Source organism: Chinchilla lanigera, unplaced genomic scaffold (genome assembly GCF_000276665.1).
Source record: "Chinchilla lanigera isolate Chin_1 unplaced genomic scaffold, ChiLan1.0 scaffold00062, whole genome shotgun sequence".
NCBI classification, from domain to species: domain Eukaryota; kingdom Metazoa; phylum Chordata; class Mammalia; order Rodentia; family Chinchillidae; genus Chinchilla; species Chinchilla lanigera.
The window spans coordinates 7,189,430-7,213,719 of record NW_004955463.1 but is presented as its reverse complement, the minus strand read 5'-3'; the positions used below and the strand labels follow the sequence as shown (position 1 = coordinate 7,213,719).

Sequence of the window (24,290 nt, the reverse complement as noted above, 5' to 3'; positions counted from 1 at the left end):
CAATGTTTTAATGCTTTCATTGTTTTCCACCTGGAACTTTGTAAATGTTGCAATTAATACAAGGTAAAATCATATACATGGCAGACATCAGTTAAGTAAACAGTAGTACAAACCTTTCAAAAGAACAGTAAAGCCTTAAAGAACTTGTTTTTAATTTACAAAAAATACTACAGAATAGGATTCCTACTTACATTATTCTGAAAGGTCTGAATGAATGGTAAGGTAGTCACTGTGTGGTTAAGAAGAATCAAAGAGGCAGAAACCAAAGTCCTATGATTTTGGGGTTTTTGGTCATTTTTTTCATGGGTTTGTTTTGTTTTTTGTCTTTTTGAGACAGGGTCTCACTATGCAGTTCAAGCTCGTCTTGAACCCACTTTGCAGCCCAGGCTGGCCTCAAACTCACAGTGAATCCTCCTGCCTCACCCTCCCAAGTGCTGGGATTACAGGTATGTCACTCACTCCGGGCCTTTGTTTTCTAATATACTGGGAAATGATGGCAGTTGGGAAGAAATATAAATTGAGAGCCTTCTTCTATACATTGTTACCCCATTCTTCTCTGGTATGAGATGGCACATCCCCAGACTTAACACGCAGAAAAGAACCCTTTTAAATTCTTTGCGTCAACGTATTCTTATGTGTATCATTTAAAATGTTTACTGTCTTATGCTCAGTCAAGGTACAGCATGATTTTAACATGAATCTATTATTGAACTATTAGGTCACAGTGTGACCGATTTTATGTAGGACTGGGAGTTCTTATTTCTTTATTAGTTGCTCTGTTCTTTCTCTTCCACAATGAGTAGAGTATCCGTAGTTATTCCTATGTCAGCCAGGGACCAGCCTCCCTCTACCTCTAGCAGTCTTCTGGGAAAGGAAGTGAAAAGACTGTATAGGGATGTGTGGTACCCAGTTTTCATCATCCAGGCAGATAAAACCTAGAAGATAAAAAGCTCATCGTTACCAAATGCTACACTCACTTGTGTTCCTTTGGATCACTCTAATACTTTTTACATTGTGAAATGGCCTACGAGTCATGAGGCAGAACTTCCACACCTTTCGAAGAAGCTCCATCTAGAGTTTAAAGGCAAATAATGTTCTCTACTTTGTGTATTCCATGCTGTGAGCAGCTCTCCTCTACCATGCCCCTATGCCATGCTGCCCTGCCTTAGAGTGAGCCACCTACGGACTGAAACCTCTACAAACTGTGAGCCAAAATAAACATCCCCTGCTTTAATTTGCAGGTCTCAGGTATTGTGTTTCAGTGACAAGAAAGTGACTAAGACAGACTTTGGTATCAGAGGAGTGGGACTGTTGTTGTGACACCACCTCACCATGTGATTCAGGAGCCCCTGGAATGGGGTCATGGAAGGAGTCTGCAAAGGTTTGGAGACGGCAGCTGACACAGCCCTAGAATGCTGCAAACTGAGCTCAGCGGGAGATTCGGGTCAGAGCGCAGAAGACCAGAATGCCAGCAGACACACAGATGGTAAAGATGGGTATGGTGTAATCCTCGCTCCTCCAGGGGAAGGAGGATCACAAGCTCAGGCCAGCCTGGTCAACTCAGCAAGACCCTGTTTCAAAATAAAAACAGTCTGGGATCTAGTTCAGTGGTAGAGCACATGCCCAGGATGGGCAAGGCCCTATGTTCAATTTCTAGTACTGCAAAAAAAAAAAAAGGAAATTATACTAAAATGAAGAACTTAGCACACTTTGAAGGCAAAGATTGCAACTCAGAAAAGCTGACCGTGCCTGCTTCTCCCAACCTCTGTAACAGAGTACATGCAGATGTCCTTTTAATCACACACCTGCGACCCCATATTCTGAGAGGCTAAAGCGAGAGAACCGCAAGTTTGAGCCCAGCCTGGGTGACTTAGTAAGACTGTGTTGCAAAATTTTAAAAAATAATAATATAAAAAGGGCTGTGAATGTAGCTCCATGCAAAAGGCCTTGGGTTGATCTTCACTAATGAAAAAACAAACAAACAAACAAAAAACCTCAAACTGAAAATTTTTTCACTTACCTGTGAACTATAAGACTTAAAAAACCTTCTCTTCAGGAGTCTCCCGTTTGGACATCGCAGAGCAACAGTAACTACCTGAGGAATAAAAATGTTCAGATCAGAATTCTAATTCAAACTGAAAACTCAATTCACCACTCTTTATATTATTCATTACGACTCCTAGGAAACATCTGTAATCATAAAACCTCACATGGAGATCTGTAGGAATTTAGCTCTGAAAGTAGTAGAGCAATATTAGGTCCAGATAAAGTTCACCTTAAACACAGAACTAATTCTTCCAGAATGGAAAACAAACATCATCTTACTGACTGAAGTCAGAAACAGCCTTCCAAAGAGGCCTCCAGAGACTAAGTGCACTGTCTGCCTGGTACCCTCCAGACTGCAGCTGGCTTCAAGAGCGGCCTACCAAGCCATGCGGGCCCAGTGCCACCTCACATTCTACAGACAACAAAAACGCCAGCTTGGAAAGCAACCCATAGCTACTCGTCCACTCTGCTACAGCAGGAGCACAGCATCTCCGTCTTTCCAAGCACGTGAGAGACAGAGCCAGAGTTGGTCCTGGGTGATGGAGCTCAGGAACACTCCATGCCTTAGAGCAGCTCTGGCTGTGTCGACTTCACACACTGAATTCCCCAATAACCTTCCCTATGATTTAAAAAAAAAAAAAAAAAAAAAGCCAGCTAAAAAGAGCTTGCAAACTGCTACAATACCAAGACAATTATAAAAAGAGAAGATAATGAATTTATTCTGAAATTCATTATATACCTGACAAAAAACCCTTTCTAAGGTCTAACATCATCAGCCAAGTGGGCATCATGCTACGTGTGAATGGGGTTAAAGAGCAGTACCTCCCTCGGGAAAGTCACGTTAGGAAATGTGCCCACCCCAGCTGGGGGTGCTCGGTGGTAGAGCACTTGCCTACCACTTGGGACCCTGAGCTCAGTGCCCAGCATCACACACACAAAAATTTCCACTAAGTAGTTCAGATATTTGATTTACATCCAAATCAGTATCATGTTCTCCCCATGATGAATGTAATCATTATGTACTGCAAAAATGTACTAATAAAATTTTTTCAAAAATCAGTGCAAGGTTGAACTTCATGAAAGATCTACTGCCCTACTATGATCTCTATTAAGGAAAAAATTCAGTAATAAAACAAATCATAAAATAACTGAATCACATACTTTTTAAAAGCCAACGTTGCTTGGCTGGAGAAACAATAACATTTTTACAGTGAGGTTTTATTTAAACTGTAATAAACTGACAGGAAAATTAAAGCCAATTGCCTGATGAGAAACTACAGTTAAAATTTAGTGAATATTTTTCATTATGATGACAGCAATACTTGAGAGAACTGAAATCCAGTAATTATTCTATGGGAAGGCTGGTTGTACAACTTCTCCTACTAATACTGACAGGCTAGTAGACTGACAAATAGCTAACATGTGGGGGGCTGCCATTCACAGTGGATAAAAATCAGAGTTCTAAGCCAAACGTGCTGGCACATGCTGGAACCCCAGCACTTGAGAGGCTGAGACAGGAGGACTGCCTGAGTTTGAGGACAGCCTAGACTATATAGAGTTCAAGGTCAGCCTGATCTACATAGTAAGACCCTGTCTCAAAAAAACCAGAAAACCAACAAAGAAAAATCAACAAAAAAAAACCAGTGTCCAAACAGACTGTTAAGTGAAATTTGATTTAAAATTAAAATTTGTTTAAGACAGCATCCCAATAAGGAAAATAGTTGCTGGGATATTATAACATTATATGATGATTTATAAAATTATTTTCAAATTATCTTAAATTCTAAAGTTACCGAACTTAAAAGCAGAACAGTAACACACAGTGACTATTTGATTGAGAGTTCTATATTCTCATTCATTATTTCCTCCTCTCAGACTGAAAAATCTATCTATCTCTATACTTTAGAACTGTGTAGATAACTACAATACTAACACTTAAATCAGGGGTACCACTTCAGTAAGTATTGCCTTAGTTTCCAGACCCGGCCCTCTACTATCAAGACTCCATGTTAGTCACTAGTTCCCTCATCTGTGAGTCTGCTCCTTGTCATGCACGCTTCCAGTAAGACAAGAATTTTCTCATATGGCTTACTATTATACAGTCACAGTTGCTTCAATACAGAAAAACATACTGATACAGAGATGATAGTGAAAGATTCATCTGTTTCTGACACCCTTTAAAGTGAGTGTTCCCTTCTCTCAAAAAAGCAGAATTTTAAAAATGTCCTTCTGTTTGTGACTACTCCCACATAGTAGATCTCACTTTAATAAGGAAATAAATGCCAGGGATATAGCTTAGTGGCACAGCGCCTGCCTGGCAAGCACGAGGTCATGAACTTGATTCTCAGTACCAAAAAAAAAGGAAATAGAACTTCTTAAAAATTATAACTTCCAAATCCCAGCACTCAGGAGGCTGAGGCAGGAGTATTGTTGTAAGTTTGAGGCCAACCTTGGCTAAAAGCTTAAGGCCAGCCTGAACTGCATAGCAAGACCCTGTCTCAAAAAGACAAAAAAAATAAAAAGTAAAAATATTCTTTCACATATATATTGTAAAACTTAGGTAGTTTAGAGACTTAGATATGTTTGTTATGACAGGAGTAGGCTAATGTGCATCATGATATGTAATGATGTCATATCACAAGTAATGATTATGATAGCAGATCAAACTGTTAGGTTGATAAAATAGGAAAGAGTATTTTTCAGAAAGCCAAAACATGACTACATAATTCAGTAAGAAAAAAATCCCAGTCAGGCATGGTGACACATGCTTATAATCCCAGCACTCAGGAGGCCGAGGCAGGAAGATCACCTTGAGTTGGAAGCCAGCCTGGGCTTCAAAGTGAATTCAAGCCCAGCCTACACAGAGTACCTGACTAAAAAAAAAAACAAATGAAAGAAAAAAGAAAGCTATCTCAGACTCTTTGTTTTTTTGAGGTACTGGGGATCGAACTCATGACCTTGCGCTTGCCAGGCAGACACTTACGCCATTGAGCTATATCCCCAGCCTATCTCAGACTCTTTGTTAACTGGTATATGTGATTCCTTGCTCTGTGCATGCCTTTTTTTTTTTTTTTTTTGACCTACTGAATAATCATTAACTATTCTCAATGGTTGTTGTAGGAAACACATAATAATAAACATGGATCCATTTATGAAATAGGATAGGAAAAATACAAACATTGCAGAGTTATGGATAGATTAGTAGGAAAATATCAATGGCTGCTGTAATACATGGTGGTATCTTCAAAGTGGTTTCTCAGGAAGACAGAGATATGCAAGAAGGATCTAACAAGCAGTTACAGCCTAAGGGTTGTCAAAAAATCAAGTGAGCAGTCTGGGGTGAAAGCCATTTTTTGTAGCATTTTCTCTCCAGGGTCCCATCGCATTGGGACCCCACAATCAGTTAGTGTCCTCTCCCCAACTGTCAGCACAGGCAGCAGGAATCCTGCTGCAGACTTCTCCGGAGCTCCACCACAGCCTGTACTGTCAGGGGAAGAATGGCTTCCAATGAGTCTCTGCAAGTATTGTGCAAGGTCCTCCTGGTTTACAGCTTCCGAGCGGCTCTGGGGAGCCCCAGTCCACAGGACCTCTGACTCCTTGGGCTTAGTCTGCATTCTCATGTTCTCTGAGTCCTTGTTCAGCAGCTGCTCCTCTGCTGACTCTGGACCTTTCTGGTTCTCAATGGGAGGAGCAAGAGTGGCCCATTGTATGGCATGTATTCCCAGGGGTTTCTCCATGTTTGAATGATTCACACACGTCCGTGGGTGGGCATCTGCAGTCTGTGCATGGTGGGCCAATTGTGTCATTGTTTCTTTGTGTCATAGTAGTTCTCAATTGAGCAGTGGTGGCCGGCCTCAGGGCCGGCGCACAACAGCACTCGCGGCCACATGGCTCCCCATGAGCCTGGGCCCCTACTTCCAGGTACCTACGAAGCAGGAAGCGAGCCGGCCGGAAGACTGGCGCTCCCCGCCCATGGCTCCCCGTGCACTGGAAGCCCTCCCCGCCTTTTTTACATTAGAAATACTTTATTACGGTGATACGATAGAGGATGGATTGGAAGGTACACTCACCAAAAGTGACCGCTTTCTTTTTCTTGTTTTTAATTTTTATGATAATGTTTATAGTCTGTTTTCATTGTTCTGAAAACTGCTACAATAGACAGGAAAAAATAGGCAGAGAAGTCCAGAGGGACGAGGCCATTGATGGCAAACCTTTTAGAGCTTTCAACGGTACACACAGCCCACTCAGGCATGAGCACCATGGGCTCACCACCACTGGACTAGGCCAACCGTCCAGCAACAGATCAGCAGACCTGGACTACACATGAAAAGCTCTAGGACCATGAGAGGAATAGAGAATTACTGAAAGACAGAAGAGGACATCTGAAGTCATGCAGGCTTGTGAACAGTTCATGGAGAATTAAGGATTTTTGCACTGAAGTCTTAGAAATGTGCAGTAGTAACTGCACAAAGAGCAAATGCCTTGCCCAAAGAGCAGTCTATTAAAATCAAAATATTCCAATATTTCTTAGTCTTTCCAGGCTCACAAACCTGAGAATCTGAAGAAAAACACTGTCCTACCTATGACCACAAAAAAATAGTTTCAAAAGATTCCCTGACAGCCTGATGTTTGTAATCTGTGGACCTTCAGTGACAAACTGTTGTTCTACAGGAACAATGTCACATGCTTCAAAACCAGGGTAAATTAAAAAATTCTGTTTCCTGGAAAACCAAAGCTATAATTACTTGTGGAATAAAATGGTTGCCGTGGATACCAGAGCTTCATGAGAAATGGAGATCAGGACAACATATTTAAGGCATGGATCTGTCAGGTATAATAGGAGATTTGAAGTTTAAAAACAACAACACCCAGGTGCACACCTGTGATCCCAGCACTCAGGAGGCTGAGGCAGGAGGATCACTGTGAGTTCAAGGCCAGCCTGCACTACAAAGTGAATTCAAGGACAGCCTGAACTGCACAGAGAGACCCTGTCTCAAAAAAAAGACCAAAAACAAATAAACGATGTATCAGCAAAAATAGGACCCTCCCAACTGCTTTCAAGGTTGCCTCAAAAATGTTTTCCAAGCAGTATAATAGTTGCTAACCTCTGAGAAACAGAAAGCTACAACAGTTCTCCTTTCAGACATACTTCCCAAATGACTAACTGGATATGGATGTGTTTCCCCTGTATGTGACAAGGGTCTAACAAGGCTGGCCCAGGCCAGGATGGCAGTACAGATGAAAATGCAGCAGCTGGGAAGAAGGCAGCTCAACATGGGAAGGGCTGAGTCCCAATCCACCCCCACAGTAGCAAACTGTTCTGAACACATAAGTAGCCGGAGTCTTCATCTCTAAAGGAAGAGTTATAATTTGTCGCCTCTGCCTATTTTGATTCTATTTTAACGAACAGTTCACTGCTGAGCTAAAGTTCTAGAAACTATCTCTGCCTCATGCAGTGAGTGGGCTCTAAAATGCAATGCAGGCAGGGGATATAGCTCAGCCGCCCAAGTGCCCGCCTGGACATGCAAGGTCCTGAGTTTGATTCCTGATATAATTAATTAATTAATTAATTAATTAATAAAAGGCAAAGCAGCCAACAGAAGGCTTCCAAAACAGGACTCAGCTGAGGAATCTGAAATTATGCCATATTCAGAGCAAGACTCAATTACAGTGCAATCACATGAACATGCTGTCTTTTCTCTCTTAACTCAAGGTAAGATATATTTACTCAATGTTAGACAAAATGGAAAATATAATTTTTTTTTGGAAAATATAATTTTTAGAAAATAAATAAGCTAAAAAAAAAATAAGCTTACTTCTTCAGCTGTTTCAGAAGGTTCTTCAGGTAAGTCAGAAACCTAAAAAATATAAATATTGGTGGAAGGAATATAAACATGCTCAAGAAACCTTTAAAAATAAAAAATAAATAATAATAATGACTGTAATGAGAAGAGCTCTTACAGTTTACAGTGCAAACGAGAGCTGCGGCTGAGGGTGTAGCTCAGTGGCAGAGCCCTGGACTAGCAGGTGCAAGGCCCTGGGTTCACCACCGCCCCCCCCACCCCAGTGAAGAAAAGGGAGCAAGGGAGGGCAATGAATTCAATAAACATCTTCAGATAAGTAACTCCGTGCTAACACATCCTAAAAACAGGATTTGAGATGACAGCTACCAATCTATGTACTAAGACATGTAAAAATGTACTATTTAAAGAAACAGGAAAAATATTAACCTGAATAAAGTGCAATAAGATCCCACAATGATTTAATACATACATATACACACTTTAATGAATATGATTTTTTCTTTCGCCTCATTGACATTCCTATGGGACTGGGTAGCAGCCATTTGCTTGGGTTGCTTTTATCATTTACTCATGTTTTCCTGTTTCTGTTACTCTACTAGGAAATCAAATGTTGGCCAGGCGTAGTGATGCACACCTGTAATTCCAGCACTCAGGAGGCTGAAGCAGGAGGACTGCTACGAATTTGAGTCCAGCCTGGCTACAAAGTAGGTTCAAGGCCAGCCTGAACTGCATAGTGAAACCCTGTCTCAAAGAGACAAAAAAAAAAAAAGAAAGAAATCGAACATTGAGACCATTTCCTCTCATAAAATTAATCCTGGCTACAAAGTAGGTTCAAGGCCAGCCTGAACTGCATAGTGAAACCCTGTCTCAAAGAGACAAAAAAAAAAAAAAAAAAAAGAAAGAAAGAAAGAAAGAAATCGAACATTGAGACCATTTCCTCTCATAAAATTAATTCTTATTGTTACTAAGAGCTTTACTACCTGGGACCCTTCTTTTATTTTTTAATACCACAGACTCCATTCTTCCACTATTCTAACAAACACTACTTTCATTTACAAAATAATCCATCTGTTTTCCATTGGTATCAAGAGTACACAACTGTCAACCAGAATTTAGCATCAGTATGAGGATTTTTAATAAAAAAAAAATTTCAAATTTTTGCAGCATGATGGCTCATGCTTGTAATCCCAGCACTTGACAGGCTGAGGCAGGAGGACTGCTGTCAGTTCAAGGCCAGCCTGAGCTACACAATACATTTAAGGCCAGACTGAAGTACAAAGCAAGACCCTGTGTAAAAAAAGAAAGAAAGAAATTCAAATTTTTAATTAGTCCATATAGTTCATTAGATCCCTTTGAAATGACAGTAAAGGCTGGGCATGGAGGTATATGCCTATAATCCCAGCTCTCAGGAGGCTGAGGCAGGAGAACCATTGTGAGTTCAAGACCAGCCTGGCCTACAAAGTGAGCTCAAGGCCAGCCTGAACTGCACAGTGAGACCCTGTCTCAAAAAGACAAAAAAAAAATTTTAAACAATTTTAAAAAAGGAAATGACAGTAAAATTCAATTACCTGACTCCTCCCTTCAAGCTCTACTGCAGAACTAGGAAACCTCAGACTGGAAAGCAATACACTATACTAGAAACAACTTTCAGAACTTCCCACAGCTTTCCCTAAGTAAGTAAAAATAGTTTTCTTATTTTTAACCTTTTTTTAGCTCCAAATCAGAACCAACCAAAAGATTAAAGATTTGGGGGGGAAAAAAAAAAACCAGGAGTAATACACCTGAGCACTACTTCCAAGCAATAAGATTGCAAACCCATTTCCCCTTGAGGGCCAGTGAGCAAAATTATACACTTAAGTTAATATGGGTTGAGGACCCCTAATCCCAAATCTGAGATGCTCTCAAATCTGAAACGTTTTAAGGACCAAGCTGATGGCACAGGTGAAAATTCTACACGATGAAACTACAAAATTATTTCAAAACACTGCATAAAAGGAATACTCAACCTGTGGTAGGTATTAGCCAAATGTGGCATAATGTCTTAAATTACCCAATGGAAATGTTCCCCTCAATAAGCATGGCATCTTTCATTTCCACATAATCAAATTACTTCCTTAAGAACTATTAAAAAAAATTAAAAAAACTATTCCCAGGTCAGAGATATAAAGCTCAGTGGCATAAGTGCCTGCCTGGCAAGCGCAAGGTCCTGAGTTTGATTCCCAGTACAAAAAAAAAAAAAAAAAAAATTCCCTCAAGCCACTTTTTTTTGTCTGTTTGTTTGTTTTTCTGTTTTTCATCCAGTACCAGGAATCGAACTCATGACCTTGCACTTGCCAGGCAGGAGCTTTGCTGCTGAGCTAAATCCCCAGCCCCAAGCCACTGTAATTTGACTTATAGCTTTCCTCTAAAGTTTGGTTCAAGACCTTAATATGCAGCATTAAAAAATAGTAGTAGTGTTAACAGTAGTGTTAAAAAAGCCGAGTGGTTCATAGTGAAGAGGGTCGCTTTCTCAGGTGGTAAGGAGACCTCGTCTTCCCCCAGCAAACCATCTCGCCTAGACAGCATGGACACAACACAGTGAACTGGCGTTTGCAACCTCCTTCTGCAGGGGCTGGTCAGCAGGCGGCGGAACTCTGGTGACAGGATTAGGCAAGTTTCGTCTCTTAGCGGCTTCTCTGGCTGATGTTTCAGAAGGTGTCTGGCTCGCATTTTCAAGTACCAAATCTTCATCACCCTGGTCAAAAACAGCAGAAAATTTCTTTTCATCAGTTTTATTCTATACACAATGGTTATTTGTTTTACTGTGATGGCATTTCAATTAAAAAAAGTGTTCAGTCATCATTAGACCCCCCAAAATTAAAGCATTCTCTCCTTGGACTTTTACATGGGGTTTAACACCTTGCAGAAAGTACCGTAAGCTTATCCAGTTCTGGGGTCTCCTCTGTTAGACAAGAGGCTGATGGGACACTTCCCATCTCTGATCAGCCCCTAAGCTTCTCAGGAGGATGAGAGAAAGAAAAAAGCCTGAATGACAGCCTAAAGGAAGCAAGGCATTACTAGGGGGTATGTTTCCAAAAGCTGTGAAAATAAAACACATGTCAAACCCTATGTCTTCATATGTGACCATGCAAAATCTCCACAGCTGAATGTGGCCTTGTACCTCATTATATGTAAACATAGTCTAGTTTTCAAATTCAAACTCTGATCTTCCATTTTAACTAATCATGCTAGGAGACAAACTTTTTTCTCAGAAATTACAGAGAACTGTTTTTTGGAGGGGGGTTGTTTTTGTTTTTGTTTTTGAGACGGTGTCTCACTATATAGTCCATACTGGCCTCAAATTTGCAATCTCCCTGCCTCAGCTTCCTGTGTGCTGGGATTACAGTCACGCGCTACCATATCCTGCTAAGGTTACTCTTTATTCATATTATCCACTAAAATTTTTCCTTTAGCAAAATTAATTTACTTAAATGTCAAATTTTCAAACATACTTACTCGCTTAGTACCTCCTTCCACAACAATTACTCTTCTAAGAGAAAAAGTTTTTTTTATCAGACTACAATGTTCACCATTGGTGGCGGGGCCAATCCCTCTTTACCCTAAAAAAATCTGGCGGCAGAAGCACGGGGAATGGGAATCAAAGATCTTAATGCTAAAAACTTCACTTTCCGGGTCCAGCCCAGACTGCTCCATGCAAACTCCAGGGCTGGTACCGATTCTCTGACACTGTGCTTCAGCTCTGATTCTCACGCTCTCTGATAGCTTACTAGCAGCTGACCTGCCCATAGCTTCTATTTTCTCCACTAATCACGTTAAAATATGTACCAGTAGTACCCTGAAGACAGACTAAACAGGAGGGGCAGAATGCCTAATTCACCTTGACAAGGCTAAAGTCAACCTAGCAAGCCCGGGTGGTGGTGTGCACCTGTCACTGCAGCTGACCTGAGGGGGCCACTTAAGCCCAAGAGGTAAGACCAGCCTGAACAATACAGTGAGCCCTGTCTCCAAAAAAACAAAGGTCAACCTACAGTGTCTATCAACCACAAAACTAAACAGAAGGCAGACTCCAGAGTGAAATCATAAGCCAGGCAAGGTGGTGCGCAGCACTCAGGAGGCCGAGGCAGGACGGTCACTATTGTAGGGGGCAATGAATCTTAGCATACTATTTTAGATAAAATAGTTTGGTAAAAGCCTGCATGGTGCCTCGGGAAGCCTCCCGGGACAGTGCAAGAGCTAATTCCCCAGATCAACACTGCCCAGGAATGTCTCCCCAAGATAAGGGGGCGCCTAGGCCTAGGTGACCCTCTGTGACCCTGCCTGGGCAGTTCCGTCTCCCGGCCCTAGGTAAACACTGTAACCTTAAAGGAATGCATAGGGTGTAAAAAAGGAGATAATGGGGGGAAACATCTATCACGGTTTGACATGCGACCTGCAACTGACCTGGAGTCCAACAGGATGAGAGAAACACCATATGCCCACCGGGGTCAGAGAATGTAACACCCCAATCTGTTGTCAATGGAAACCAAAATGTATATAAGGGGAAGCAAAGTTAGCCATGGGCCCGCTTCCAGATTGGCAAAGGAAGTGAGGGTGGCTAGCCTCAAATTAAACTCTGATTTTGTTCTCACTGGCGATTGGCGTCTCTTGTGGAATGTTTGGGACAAACGGGAATTTTCTGCCGTAACACTGAGTTCAAAGACAACTGGACTACAAAGTGAATTCAAGGTCAGCCTAAACCATAGTGAGACCTTGTCTCAAAACCCCCTCAACAAGTGAAATCACTACATAGAGCAGCTGTATTTTCTGTTGCTCATCTCTCACATTAATTTTACTCCCTACAGCTTACTATAAGAACCCTGTTTATCTTTACTAGATCATTTTCTTTACAAAATAGTGAGATGCAGTGTAAACAAAAAGCCAATTACCAAAAACCAAAGATGTTTTTGGAACAGAAATTGGTTTTACACATAAGATCTGTGGCCAGTTACTTTAACATGTCTATGAATACCCTTTTTCCTATGAAAACTTAAAATTATAAACATATTAGTTAATGACAAAATTTGTTTCCAATGTCAGGGGGAAAAAAATAAAGGCTAACTTGGTTTGAAAAACAAAACCAAACATAATGTGAGCTTAATACCTTGGATATCTAAATTGAGGAAATATCAAAATTTCCTTAAAACTGTTTCTTTACAGTTTTCTTGAAGTCTGCCTCATGATAGAACTTTTCTAAGATACACGCTCTTCGGGCACCAAAAACTACTTAACTACTTGACACATGAGCATGCTGAATAAAAACTGACATATAATCATTATAAACAAAGACTCCTAAAAATCAGACTGTAATGTTTAACATCATTTTCAATTTCTAAAAAATCAATAAAAGAAAACATAAGTAACAGTAGGATTCAAAATATAATAGAATATTTTCTAACCCCAAGTTTGTGACCGCTGGTTAACTTCCAGGTTTCACCTGTCATTTGATAAAAGCGTTCTTCCAGTTTTTTTAATTTCATTTCCTGGCGAGGTTTTAAAATGTCCTCTGTGTATCTACCGGCCTGTTCAAGAAAACAAAGAACATGTTGTTACCATACATTAATGTTCCTAAAAAATTCACATTGTCAGCTGGGTGTGGTGGTGCAAACCAGTAATCCCATCACTCTGGAGGCTGAGGCAGGAGGATTGCCATGAGTTAAAACCAACTTCAGTTACACAGTTCAAGTCTTAAAAAACCAAAAAGAAAAAAGAAAAATTCACATTGTCTATAAAGTTGTAATTAAAAACCAGGTTGGAAATTGTTTTTACACTACATAACTTTAGCCAATAAAACATCATCCCCCATTTTTGCATTACTTTTAAAGAATCCTCATTTCTAAATACAAACAAATACAAATAATTAAAAACAAAGAAATGTTCTATAACATGAACAATAGAAGAAAATCAAAAATAAAAAGAAATAAATGTTCTATACCTATGCTTACATGGCAGTATGCCTATGTTTTATTTGTTTGGGGTCTTTGGGGGGTTGCTTTGTTTTGTTCTGTTTTTTGAGACAGGGTCTTACTATATATTCCAGGCTAGCCTTGAACTCATGGCAAACCTCCTGCCTCAGCCTCCATGTGCTGGGATTACAGGTGTGCACCACCAGGCCAGCCTATGTATTCTTTAACTTTTCAGTGCAAGAGATGCAGGGGAAACTATATTCCCCCTGGCGCACCTTAGAGTGAATCCCACCAACAGACATCCTGTCAGGCTCTGCCCACAGACATAAAATTGCCAACTAACTTTATTTTGCTTTTTCTTTTTTATTGCAGTATAACTCATAAACAGTAAAGAACACAAATCTTATGTGGGGCTTTTTGGATAAAATTTTGCAAATGCATACACTTGTCTGATTACCAGTTCGCTTTCTAGTGTATCAATTTTAAATATCGAAAGAGCTGAGCCAAGGATTATCAGATGATGAAGGAATGCCTCCAATATGAAAAACAGACTAAAATAAACAAAAAAAAGGGGACCTTGGGCTGGGGATATAGTTCAGTGGCATAAGCGCCTGCCTGGCAAGTGCAAGGTTGTGAGTTTGATCCCTGGTACCGCAAAAAAAAAAAAGGGAGGGGACCTTGAAAAAATAAGAAAGGATGCTGGAAGCAGAAAAACATACTAAAATAAACAATTTTTTCTCACAAGTTGTCTGCTCTCATTCTTCTCTTCTTCCTCATCTTCTAAGACATCAAAACATAAAAGTTTTTTAATGTACACATATCAGTAAGTCAGAAAACACTACATGAAATGAGAATAGGACTGATACAGGAGAAATATAACTTCTGACCTGCTTGATGTCAAGTGTGCCGAGTTCGTGACCCCCCATCATCAAGGAGTGAGGACATGCACCAAAGGAAGAAGTTTACAAGTTTTACTGGAAATGAGGGTATAGCTCCTCATTTCCAGGAGGGGTTCTGAATGGGGTGATTATCAAGGCCCTACATCACAGGTAATTTATACAGCAGTGTCACAATGTGCATACATGGGTCAGACTACAATTAATCTATAGGATTACAAGCACAATTGCTTAGCTAACACTGATCAAATAGGAAAACAAATCATGTACCAAGGGTAAATGGAAAGAACAAAGGTATTTTGGGGATGGGATGGGTCCAGACATCTGGTCACCCACCTGGGCATCTGACACCCATCAGGACTTCTCGACCAAGTTTTGCTAACTACAGTATAATTTCAAGTTACTATTTATCCCTTGGGAAGGTATGTAGGCCTGGTCATTGTATCTTTATTTTGAGGCCTGGCCTTCAGATGCGCCCCCAGCCACAATTCTGATATCTTTATTTTTGTGCTGACTTCTTGAGAGCCCAGGCCCTCCCTGACTTTATATTAATTTCTATCTAATGTAGCTGTCTATAATAGGATGTTATAAAAAAGGGAAAATGAGAAAGTAGTCTTGGAAATTAACATTATAAAAGCTGAAATAATCAACTGAAATTCCCTAGAACCACTAAGATGGACAACAGATAAGCAGATGAAACAACTGGGGTCAATCTCTTAATCTCAAATTCACCTAAAGAGGGGTTCTAAAAGAAAAGGATAGAGAAAATATTCAGGACGTAATACAAGAAAATTTCACGAAACTAAAAGACATGTCTACATATGTAGCAACTTAATTTCTTGCACAAAAAAATGAACAAAGCCCCATATCAAATGACATCACAAGCCGGGCGTGGTGGCACACGCCTGTAATCCCAGCACTTGGGAGGCTGAGACAGGAGGATCATTCCAAGTTCGAGGCCAACCTGGGCTATAAAGTGAGCTCAAGGGCAGCCTGAACTGCATAGCGAGACCCTGTCTCAAAAAGACCAAAAAAAAACCCCAAAAAACCAAATGACATCACAGCATGAGACACAATGACAGACAACTATAATCCCAGCACTTTGGAGGGTGAGGCAGGAGGATTATTGTGAATTCAAGGCCAGCCTGGGCTACATAGTGAATTTGGGACCAACCTAAATTATAGTGTGAGGCCCTGTTTCTCCCTCTCCCCCTCTCTCTCATATACACACACTAAATACATAAATACATACATACATATATAATATATACAGTATATATATACCTTTAACTTAATGTATTATTAGGCACATGTCCACACAAGATGAGCAATTATGCTTTACCTTTTCACTCTGTGCTTCTTGTTGTTTTTTTCTTACAAGTTGTCTTCTCTTATTCTCTTCTTCTTCATCTTCTGAGACATCAAGACAAGTGTTTTTTAATTTATACATACCAGTAAGTCAAATGGTATATTCTCTAAAGATAGTCTGTAGGTTTTAATATTTTGGAAGAGACAAAACAGCCTTCAAAAAAGGTTGGTTTTTTTTTAAGTAATGAAAATAAAGTACATGCAAAGAGTTGAAACAGAAATCTGCACATGAAATCTACAGCAAAGTTTATAACAGACTCTGTTCTTAAAAAAAATTCTCTGAAAGGTGTTATTATATATAACAGTATTGCTAAGGAGGCTTCCAGGATATTCTGGTGATGTCATTGGATTTGTGAGTTCTTTGACTCATGAAAGATGGAAATAGACACAGCTAACAGTAATAGTGAAGAGTTTATGAGAACCACAGATATATAGCAGCGGGCTGCCCCTTACAAAAGCCAAGGGAAGAGCAGATCGCAGGCTACTGCTCAGACAGAGAAGCCCTACTGTTGGAGTACCATGAGATTAGAAGTTTTTTCTATAAAAAGCATTAGCACATGTATAAATCAGAGTAGCAGTAGCATAATGTATATGCACAAGCATAAAGCCTAGCAGCATGTAGTGCCCCCTTGGAGCATCTCTTTTAGCATGTGAATGAGTCTTGGTTACTTGTGGTAGGTCTTTGGGGCAAAACTGACTCATGCTGGCAAAAAGCCCTGCTGTTTTTATCATAGGTGAGGTAAGGCTGGTGCAGTGGTTGTTCACCTCTTCTTCTGGACACCAGCCATCACAGCCCTATTTTTCTTGCCTCAACAGGGCAGCAGCAGGTTTAGGGTGCAGCATGGAAAGCCGTGACTGCACACAAAGTACAGAGCAGATGAGCTGCGGCATAGCGAGTGCCATTCTATTGAAACTGGATGTGACCGTAAAAGCAGCAGAGTCCTCAAAGTCAGTGTCCTTTCAACTCCTAAAATGACTGAACCAGTATTAGCTGACTACACACTGGATGTTACCAGGAAGGATTTCTGTTGTGTATTCTGTTCTGTTCTTTCTTATTCTTAGTTTAACAAATTTCATTTTTAAGTACATAGCTTGATTCTTAAAACATTTAAAGAATAATTTTCTAACAGTGCAGTAATAATATTTGAAATGGCTTATAAATATTAACAGTGAATCAGAAACTCTACTTCCTTGAGGACTGATCCACCTTTTAGGAAAGCACATCTGTCAAACTGCCTGACTCCTTAAAAAGGAGCATTCCCTTCTGCCAACAGCTTTACCCCTGTGATGGCAGTTATTTCTTTAGGTTATAAAACAAATGTTAGGACAACAGAGTACATCAGGAAACCAGAAGGCCCAGTCTGATCTCTAACTTGCTATTTGGTCAGTCAGATTCACTGATCTTAAGACCCCTTCCACACTGACTCAAGGATGTACTTTTAAAATAAATCAATAGCAAAGTATTACTTCTTCTACTTTTTTCTTCTACTTTTGTTCTTCATGTGTGTCTACATGCACACTACAAATCAAACCCAAGGCTTTGCACAAGTGAGGCAAGTACTCTACCACTGAGCTCCACGCCCACCCCGAAGGATAATCAGTAAGCCCTATACACTGTTTCTGAACCTCTGATGCAGAATAAAACTTAAAATGAGAATGAAAACTTTTTAAAGATTATTGTAGATATAATTACTCTTTGGAAAAAAGTTTACAAACCATAGATATCACATAGCAGTTTAAGTGATACAACTACACAATGGAAAATTAGGTAATTTACAATGCAACAACTCAAAAATGATAGTTTCAGAAGGATATAAGGGCTGGGGATACAGCTCAGTGGCACAGCACCTGCCTGGCAAGCACGAGGTCGTGAGTTCAATTCCTGGTACCAATAAATAAACAAATAGGGCTACAGCTCAGTGGTAGAGCAATTGCATGGCATGTGTGAGGCCCTGGCTTAATGCTCAATAGTGAGTTGGGGGTATAGCCCAGTGGCACAAGCTTCTGCCTGGCAAGCACAAGGTCCTGAGTTCGATTCCTGATACCAAAAAAATTTTTTTAAAAAAAGGATATATAAGGGAAGTATACAGTTTCTGATAAAAAATGTTGAGATTTACAGTCCATTCAAAATAATCATCCCCAGAGTTATAAATGATCATGCCCCTTAAAACTATGCATCATAAATTAACGGTTATCACCATGCAAAACTGTAGAATAAAAGAAATGGGAGTAGAAAAGTTTAAAGGGAGGCATAAATAATAAACTCACCTTTCAGATAAACTTGGGAAGGTTTGAAGGAGTTACGCAATGAGGTAGTCACGGAAATAATTAACGTAAGAAGAGCAAGCAGTAAGAAAATCCGGCCACACAGCAAAATGAAATCTTTAATTCCTTACAGAGGAAAAAGAATAAAATTAAAAACAATTTTTTGATATTAATAAGTTGTGATAATTATTTGTACTAAAAATGTACAGTAAGAGTTATGTAACTGTCCTACGATTTTATATATTCTCCTTTAGATGCTAAAATTCATAATGGTTATCATTACCAGAACAAACTTCCAGAAAATAATTCTAGAATAAACATCTTCTGTTTTAGGAATATAGTTATAATTACAGTGTTCAGCTACATTATAAAGGGTAGGGCAGCCAGCCATGGTGGGGAACATCTGTAATTCCAGAGCTCTGGGAAGCTGAGGAAGGAGGAAAGCAAGTTTTGAATCCTCCCTTGATACAGAGACTTATCAAGACTGTGTCTCAAAATAAAAAATAAAGGACCGGGAGGTAGCTTAGTGTGAAGGCCCTGGGTTCAATCTCCAGCATTAATCAATAAACAGGCAAATAAAATGTCAATAAAGCGTAAGTTCTGGTTTCCTTTCTACCCACAAAGGAGGGAAAAATTTATATAATTTAAAATATGTAGAGCACCTGCTTTCTGTGACACAATTTGCTAAATGCTAAGGGAAGACAAAGTTGGGTAAAATGGTTTCTATCTCTGGGAGTTTTGGGTCTTGCTTTGTTTTTTAATTTTCTAAAGGTTCTTGGCAGACATATGAAAAAACCGTATTAACAATGTGATTAGAGACAATAGTCAATTAAACATAAAAGAAGGAACAAGAAAAACTTAACAGAGTTAAATGCTTCTTTTTCTTCTTCTTTTTTTTTTTTTTGGTTTCTTGTTTTGTTTTTGAGACCGGATCTGGCTATGTAGCCTAGGCTGGCCTGGAACTCTGGCAATCCTCCTGCCTCCGCAACCCCCAAGTGCTGGGATTACAGGCACGTGCTACCCTGCCCGGGGCAATGCTTTATTTTAAACTGAACACATATATGTTAGCCTTAAAAAAAAAAAGTAAACTTTAAAGTAGAAATTTCTTGCTGGCTTTAAACTCACTGTGTAAACAGGGCATGGTGGCACATACCAGCACTCAGGAGGCCGAGGCAGAAGGATTCTTGCAAGTTCAAAGCTAGCCTGGGCTACAAAGTGAGCTCAAGGCCAGCCTGAACTACATAGCAGGACCCTGTCTCAAAAGGACAAAAAGACCAAAAAAGAAAGAAGAAATTTCTTTTTAATCACAGCTCCTCTAACTTTTGACAACATTAACTATTGATTCAGGTGTTATCCAATACAATATATAATTGAATCTAGGGTAACTCTGGCCATTACAAAAGCAATTCAACACCTAGAGTACTGGAACACAGAGAAACCACTGAGCTATGGCATGTATGCTCCATGATACTGCTTTCTGCACTAACAAGCAATCTGCAAGTATCACATGGGAATATAAAGGAACCAGATTTGTGTATACATCTTTCAAGTAAAAAATATTTAAATTAAGGTTTCAGGGGCATTCTTAAGGAGGGTGGGTAGCTACGTTCTACAGCCTATAACCAGGGCACTTTGAAGGGTAACAAATGTGAAGAACCAGCATTAAATATTTAATTTCAGTACATATAAAATGAATTGGAGGGGCCTGGACATGTGGCTCAGTGGTAGAGCGCAGGCGTAGCATACTCGAGGCTCTTGGTTTGACTCCCAGCATGGCCATGAAGGCTTTTACACAACAGCAAAAAAAATGGATCATTTTTTCAATACTGTATGCCTAAAAAGACAGCAAGGGACTGAACAGTTCTGTTTCCACCCCTGCATCATCCCTCAGATGCCAAATGGCAGCCCCTAAGAATATTAGTATCCAGCCAGGCCTAGTGACCATGCCTGTAACCCTAGCACTCGGGAAGCTGAGGCATGAGGATCACTGTGAGTTTGAGGCCACCCTGGGCTACATAGTGAGTTCAAGACCAGCCTGAACTTGCAAGACCTTGTCTCAAAAAACAAAAAAGAAACTACAGGAAACAACCATAGTTAAAGCTGTGCGTGGTGATGCACGCCTGTAATCCCAGCACTCAGGAGGCTGAGGCAGGAGGATCATTGAGAGTTCGAGACCAACCTGGGCTACAAAGTGAGCTCAAGGCCAGCCTGAACTGCATAGAGAGACTCTGTCTCAAAAAGACAAAAAAAGAAAACAAAAGGAAACAACCATAGTTCACAACAAAGATTTCTAGAAGAAAATGTTAAGTAAAAATGTCAAAGAATTAAGAAATGCTGTCAGGAGCCTATTTATATTTCCTACAACCTTGGCCTAGTGTTATTATTAGACTTTGCAGACAGGCATGGTGGCACCTGTCTCTAATTACAATATGCGGGAGGCTGACAGGATGGACAGTTCAAGCCTAGCCTAGACTACATAAACAAGACCGTATCTCAAAAAATAAGTAAGTGGAACATGGTGCTAAGTTCTGGGAATACAAAAACACATTAGAGGTGGTCTCTAGCCTCAAGAAGTGCATTTCCCTGAAGCCAGAGCTGACTGAGGAGCACAACTCCTACAGCTCTTAAGTGATGACCTTCTCACTGACTAGTGACTGGAAAAGTACGATGAAGTAGAAGGTTCTGAATAAGCAGATAAGGGTGGGTGCTGTAAAGGCAAGGCAGCAGGTGAATTCTGCACTAAGTGTGAGCTTAACTTTTTCATTTATCATTTTGCCAAAAGTCTTGTTATGTCTCAACATAGCTTGAGTCAGTAGGAGAGTTGTAAATTTTTTTAAAAGTATCTTATTTCAAACAACAGTTCTGTCCACCTGACTCCTTAGAGGTGGGGAGGATGGAGACAGAAAAGAGCTAGGAGGGTTTTTTCTTTTTTTTCTTAATGGTATTTTGAGAAAAAAAATTGCTAAATTTCCCAACTGGGCTCCTCCTGTCTGAGCCTTCCTGAGTGCTGGCATACACCACTGTACCCACCTTTATCATGATCTTTACGTTAGAACTGAGCTTAAGGAGGAAGACAGACATATAAACTTATCACTAATTATGTCCAAAAATCAACTCCTGATTTTCCACACCCGTTCTCCTTTTAATTTCCCGTTACCACTGGCCCTACCAGCAATCTACGGTTGTTCAACCCCCTCCCATCCCTCACCCAAAACATCAAGCCATCAAAAAAGCCCGATCTGGTGCTCATTTCATCTACTGTTATCATCCTAATCCAAGCCATCCCGCTATTTACCTACTTCAGATTCCTAGCTTGCCTCATTGCCTTCCACTGGTTTCCTTCCAAAACATTCTCCACAGAACCTAGAGTGACCTTTTTAAAAGGTCAAGGAAATCATTTGTCCTCCCTAGAGCCTCAGTTCCCTCAACTATAGAATGGGGATTTTAGTAGTACCTATCCCTAGTGGGTTGTGCTGTAATCCCAGCCATTTGGAAGGCTGAGGCAAGATCACGAATTCGAACCCATCCTGAGCAATTCTGCAAGTTAGCGAGACTCTGTCTCAAAATTTAAAAGGGCTGGGGATGCAGGTCAGTATGAAAGTCCTGGGGTCAAAATTTACAAACTCCTTACAGTTTTCGAGTACATTAAATGAAATAATGGTCAGCATTTAATGTTTGACTTATAGAGGGGTTCGGGGAATGTTATTATCTTGAGCCTCTTTCCCACTCCTTGATCCAGCCACAATGGCCTCCATCCTTTCGCTCCCACGTGTCACAGTCCTCTTGCTGGCATACTCCCCAAGTCCCGCAGTCCTTCCTTCTCTCAACTTTATTTCCTTCTGAGCACGTATTGAAGCTTGAAAACACAGTACTGTCTACGACTGTCCCTGCACTCCTTGCCTGTGTCCCCTTCCACTCAACATTTGGCCAGATCGCCAAGAAACTTTTTCCGCCAAACCGAGCCGGATCCGGAAGAGGGAGGCGGCGCGCTGCAGTCTGGGAACTGTAGTTCCCGTTGCCTCGGCCGCGGAGGAGATAATTCTATGCGACATCCGTGTGAAAAATGTCCCAGCTGTGAGCACTAGGGGGACAAAATTGAAGAGTTACCTATTTCTGGGATCCCACGCTGGAGTTCCAGGCACAAGAGGGGGAGAGCAGAAAGCAAGCAGAAACCAACGACCACACGGGACGCCATGGCAGCGGAAGCGCCCGTTCAGGCAGAGCCCGCCCCTTCCGGGCAGACACTGGAGAGGGTGGGGTGGAGCGCGTCCTGCGGAAGGAATTTGGGCAGGGAACACGCCCGGCCCACCTGAGATGATCAGTGGTCGGTTTGAGATAAGCCCCTCAGTTTTTGAATGCGCAGACTGTCTCACAAGAAAGACAGGTCACCTCTGTCACATGATGTCCAGAGAACCGCAGATTCTCAGAGCCGTTGATTTTTGGAGGCCAGGCGGGCTGTCGAGCCAACTTTGCGGAAAGAAAATGAAATTAACTGAAGGCCACGTGCTGGGGTAACTGACGCTGAGCAGAAGCAGCCAGGTCCCCTGGCCTGCGGCAGTAAAGGTTGATTGCTTTAGAGCCTAGTTTACTAAGCACCTTTCTTTATCTCCATGATGGTTCCTGTAGGAAGACACCTCAAAAGTGAAGCCTGAAACTAAATAGCTGCCGCCCCCACATCCTGTTAGTGCCAGATACTGTAGACCTGCTACCCCTTGTTGCTCTCCTGTTCAGTTTTGCCCACACGTGCTATTGTTAATGACTTAGCCTTGGCCTCACAATTCTATGACTTCATTGCCATCCCCTGACTCAGTCTGTGGCGCTTCTCCCAGTCTGCAACTCAGCTAAGTGATCAAGGTCCTCACGACCCACACAATTTCGTACTTTGAAATCAATTAAATTGAAGTAACGTTTATCTAGTAACAACTTGCCTGGTACTGTAAAATTCCTAGAGCTTCAAATATGTAAACGTTATTAAAATTGTCCTCAACAAACTCAGCTAAGTGGGAAAGACACCCTGTAAACAGACAAATACAATACAGTGCTTGAGTCCTGTGATGGGGCTATGCCCAGGGTGCTACAGAAGCAGCTTGGGGAAGCATTTCCTGAGGAAATGCTGAGTGACGTGGGTTGTACAGGTAGAGATTTGGGTGGCAGGATCTGAAGAGTGGGATTTCAAGTTTAGGAACTACCAGTACTTAAAATATTGCTGCATTTTTAGAGCTTCAGTAAGAATGCTTAGAGGTAGTTTGGAGCGAGGGTCTCAGAAGACTTTGTATATAGGCTTGAGAGCTTTATCTTCCAAAAGGTACAAACTCTGAGGGCACAATCTCAATAAGGATAAGGTAATTTAAATGGTGAATGTCATATCAAATAATTATATTGACTCAGGCTTCTATTGTCTGTCCAATGTTCATTGTTGCATCTGGGGGAGGAGCACTGCTGTTCTGTTGTCTGGGCACCCCACTGGTATCATAACTTAGCCCCAATAATAAATTACAGGGACAAAGTTTTTTATTTGTAAAGAGGAAAAGGAAGAGGAAAGGAAAGGATAAATAGCTACCCCGATAAGAAAAGATCACGGTAGGAGGCTCTGGTGTAGCAGAAAACGCCCTCCCCCAGCTTCAGTTGCTTAGTTGTCCAGGTAGTAGTTCCTGTTCCAGTTCTGATTGTTCCTGTCTCTTAGAAACAGTTGGTCACTGTGATGCATAGCTGGTCATTATGGTGCATGATGTATAAAACAGTCCCCAACTAACAAGCCATTCTGCTCTGTACTTCCTGCTTGCTTATCCCGTATAATCCCTAGACCACCAGAGATCAGGGCCTGATATTTTGGGAATGACCCCAATCAGTGCCCGTCGACATAAATAAATCTGCCTCCAAATCCTGGGTGTCATTTCAATGTTCCTGCTTGCTGTTTCATCTGGTGCATTGGCTGGGAAGACCAGCCACACAGACCTCTTTGGTCACCG

General features: G+C 40.9%; 1 protein-coding gene across 6 annotated transcripts; it reads right to left on the bottom strand.

The window, feature by feature from the left end:
• Positions 1–636: 636 nt before the first annotated feature.
• Positions 637–23,898, bottom strand: Ubxn8 (UBX domain protein 8). Of its 6 annotated transcripts, XM_005398373.2 has the most exons (10): positions 22,918–23,127; positions 22,711–22,788; positions 22,429–22,591; positions 18,325–18,447; positions 16,031–16,101; positions 13,286–13,408; positions 10,447–10,584; positions 7,863–7,904; positions 2,021–2,095; positions 637–935 (listed from the first exon to the last, which is right to left on the bottom strand). In XM_005398373.2, the coding sequence occupies exons 3-10, from the start codon at positions 22,514–22,516 to the stop codon at positions 768–770; spliced, it is 828 nt and encodes a 275-aa protein (XP_005398430.1). In that variant the 5' UTR covers positions 22,517–22,591; positions 22,711–22,788; positions 22,918–23,127; the 3' UTR covers positions 637–767. The 6 variants fall into 6 exon arrangements, with proteins under 6 accessions (XP_005398430.1, XP_013377020.1, XP_005398429.1 ...); XM_013521566.1 differs by lacking the exon at positions 22,918–23,127 and adding an exon at positions 23,882–23,898 and having other exon boundaries at positions 22,429–22,788; XM_005398372.2 differs by having other exon boundaries at positions 22,711–23,127.
• Between the last annotated feature and the right edge of the window lie 392 nt (positions 23,899–24,290).

Bases quoted from the DNA above. Each gene is read 5' to 3' on its own strand.
- Ubxn8 (XM_013521566.1), bottom strand. From the start codon at position 22,516: ATGGCGTCCCGTGTGGTCGTTGGTTTCTGCTTGCTTTCTGCTCTCCCC. The intron at 10,585-13,285 runs GTTAGAAAATAT...GTTTTTGACCAG, and splicing joins CCAGCGGTCACAAACTTGGG to GGTGATGAAGATTTGGTACT. The intron at 7,905-10,446 runs GTTGCAAACGCC...TATATTTTTTAG, and splicing joins ACCAGCCCCTGCAGAAGGAG to GTTTCTGACTTACCTGAAGA.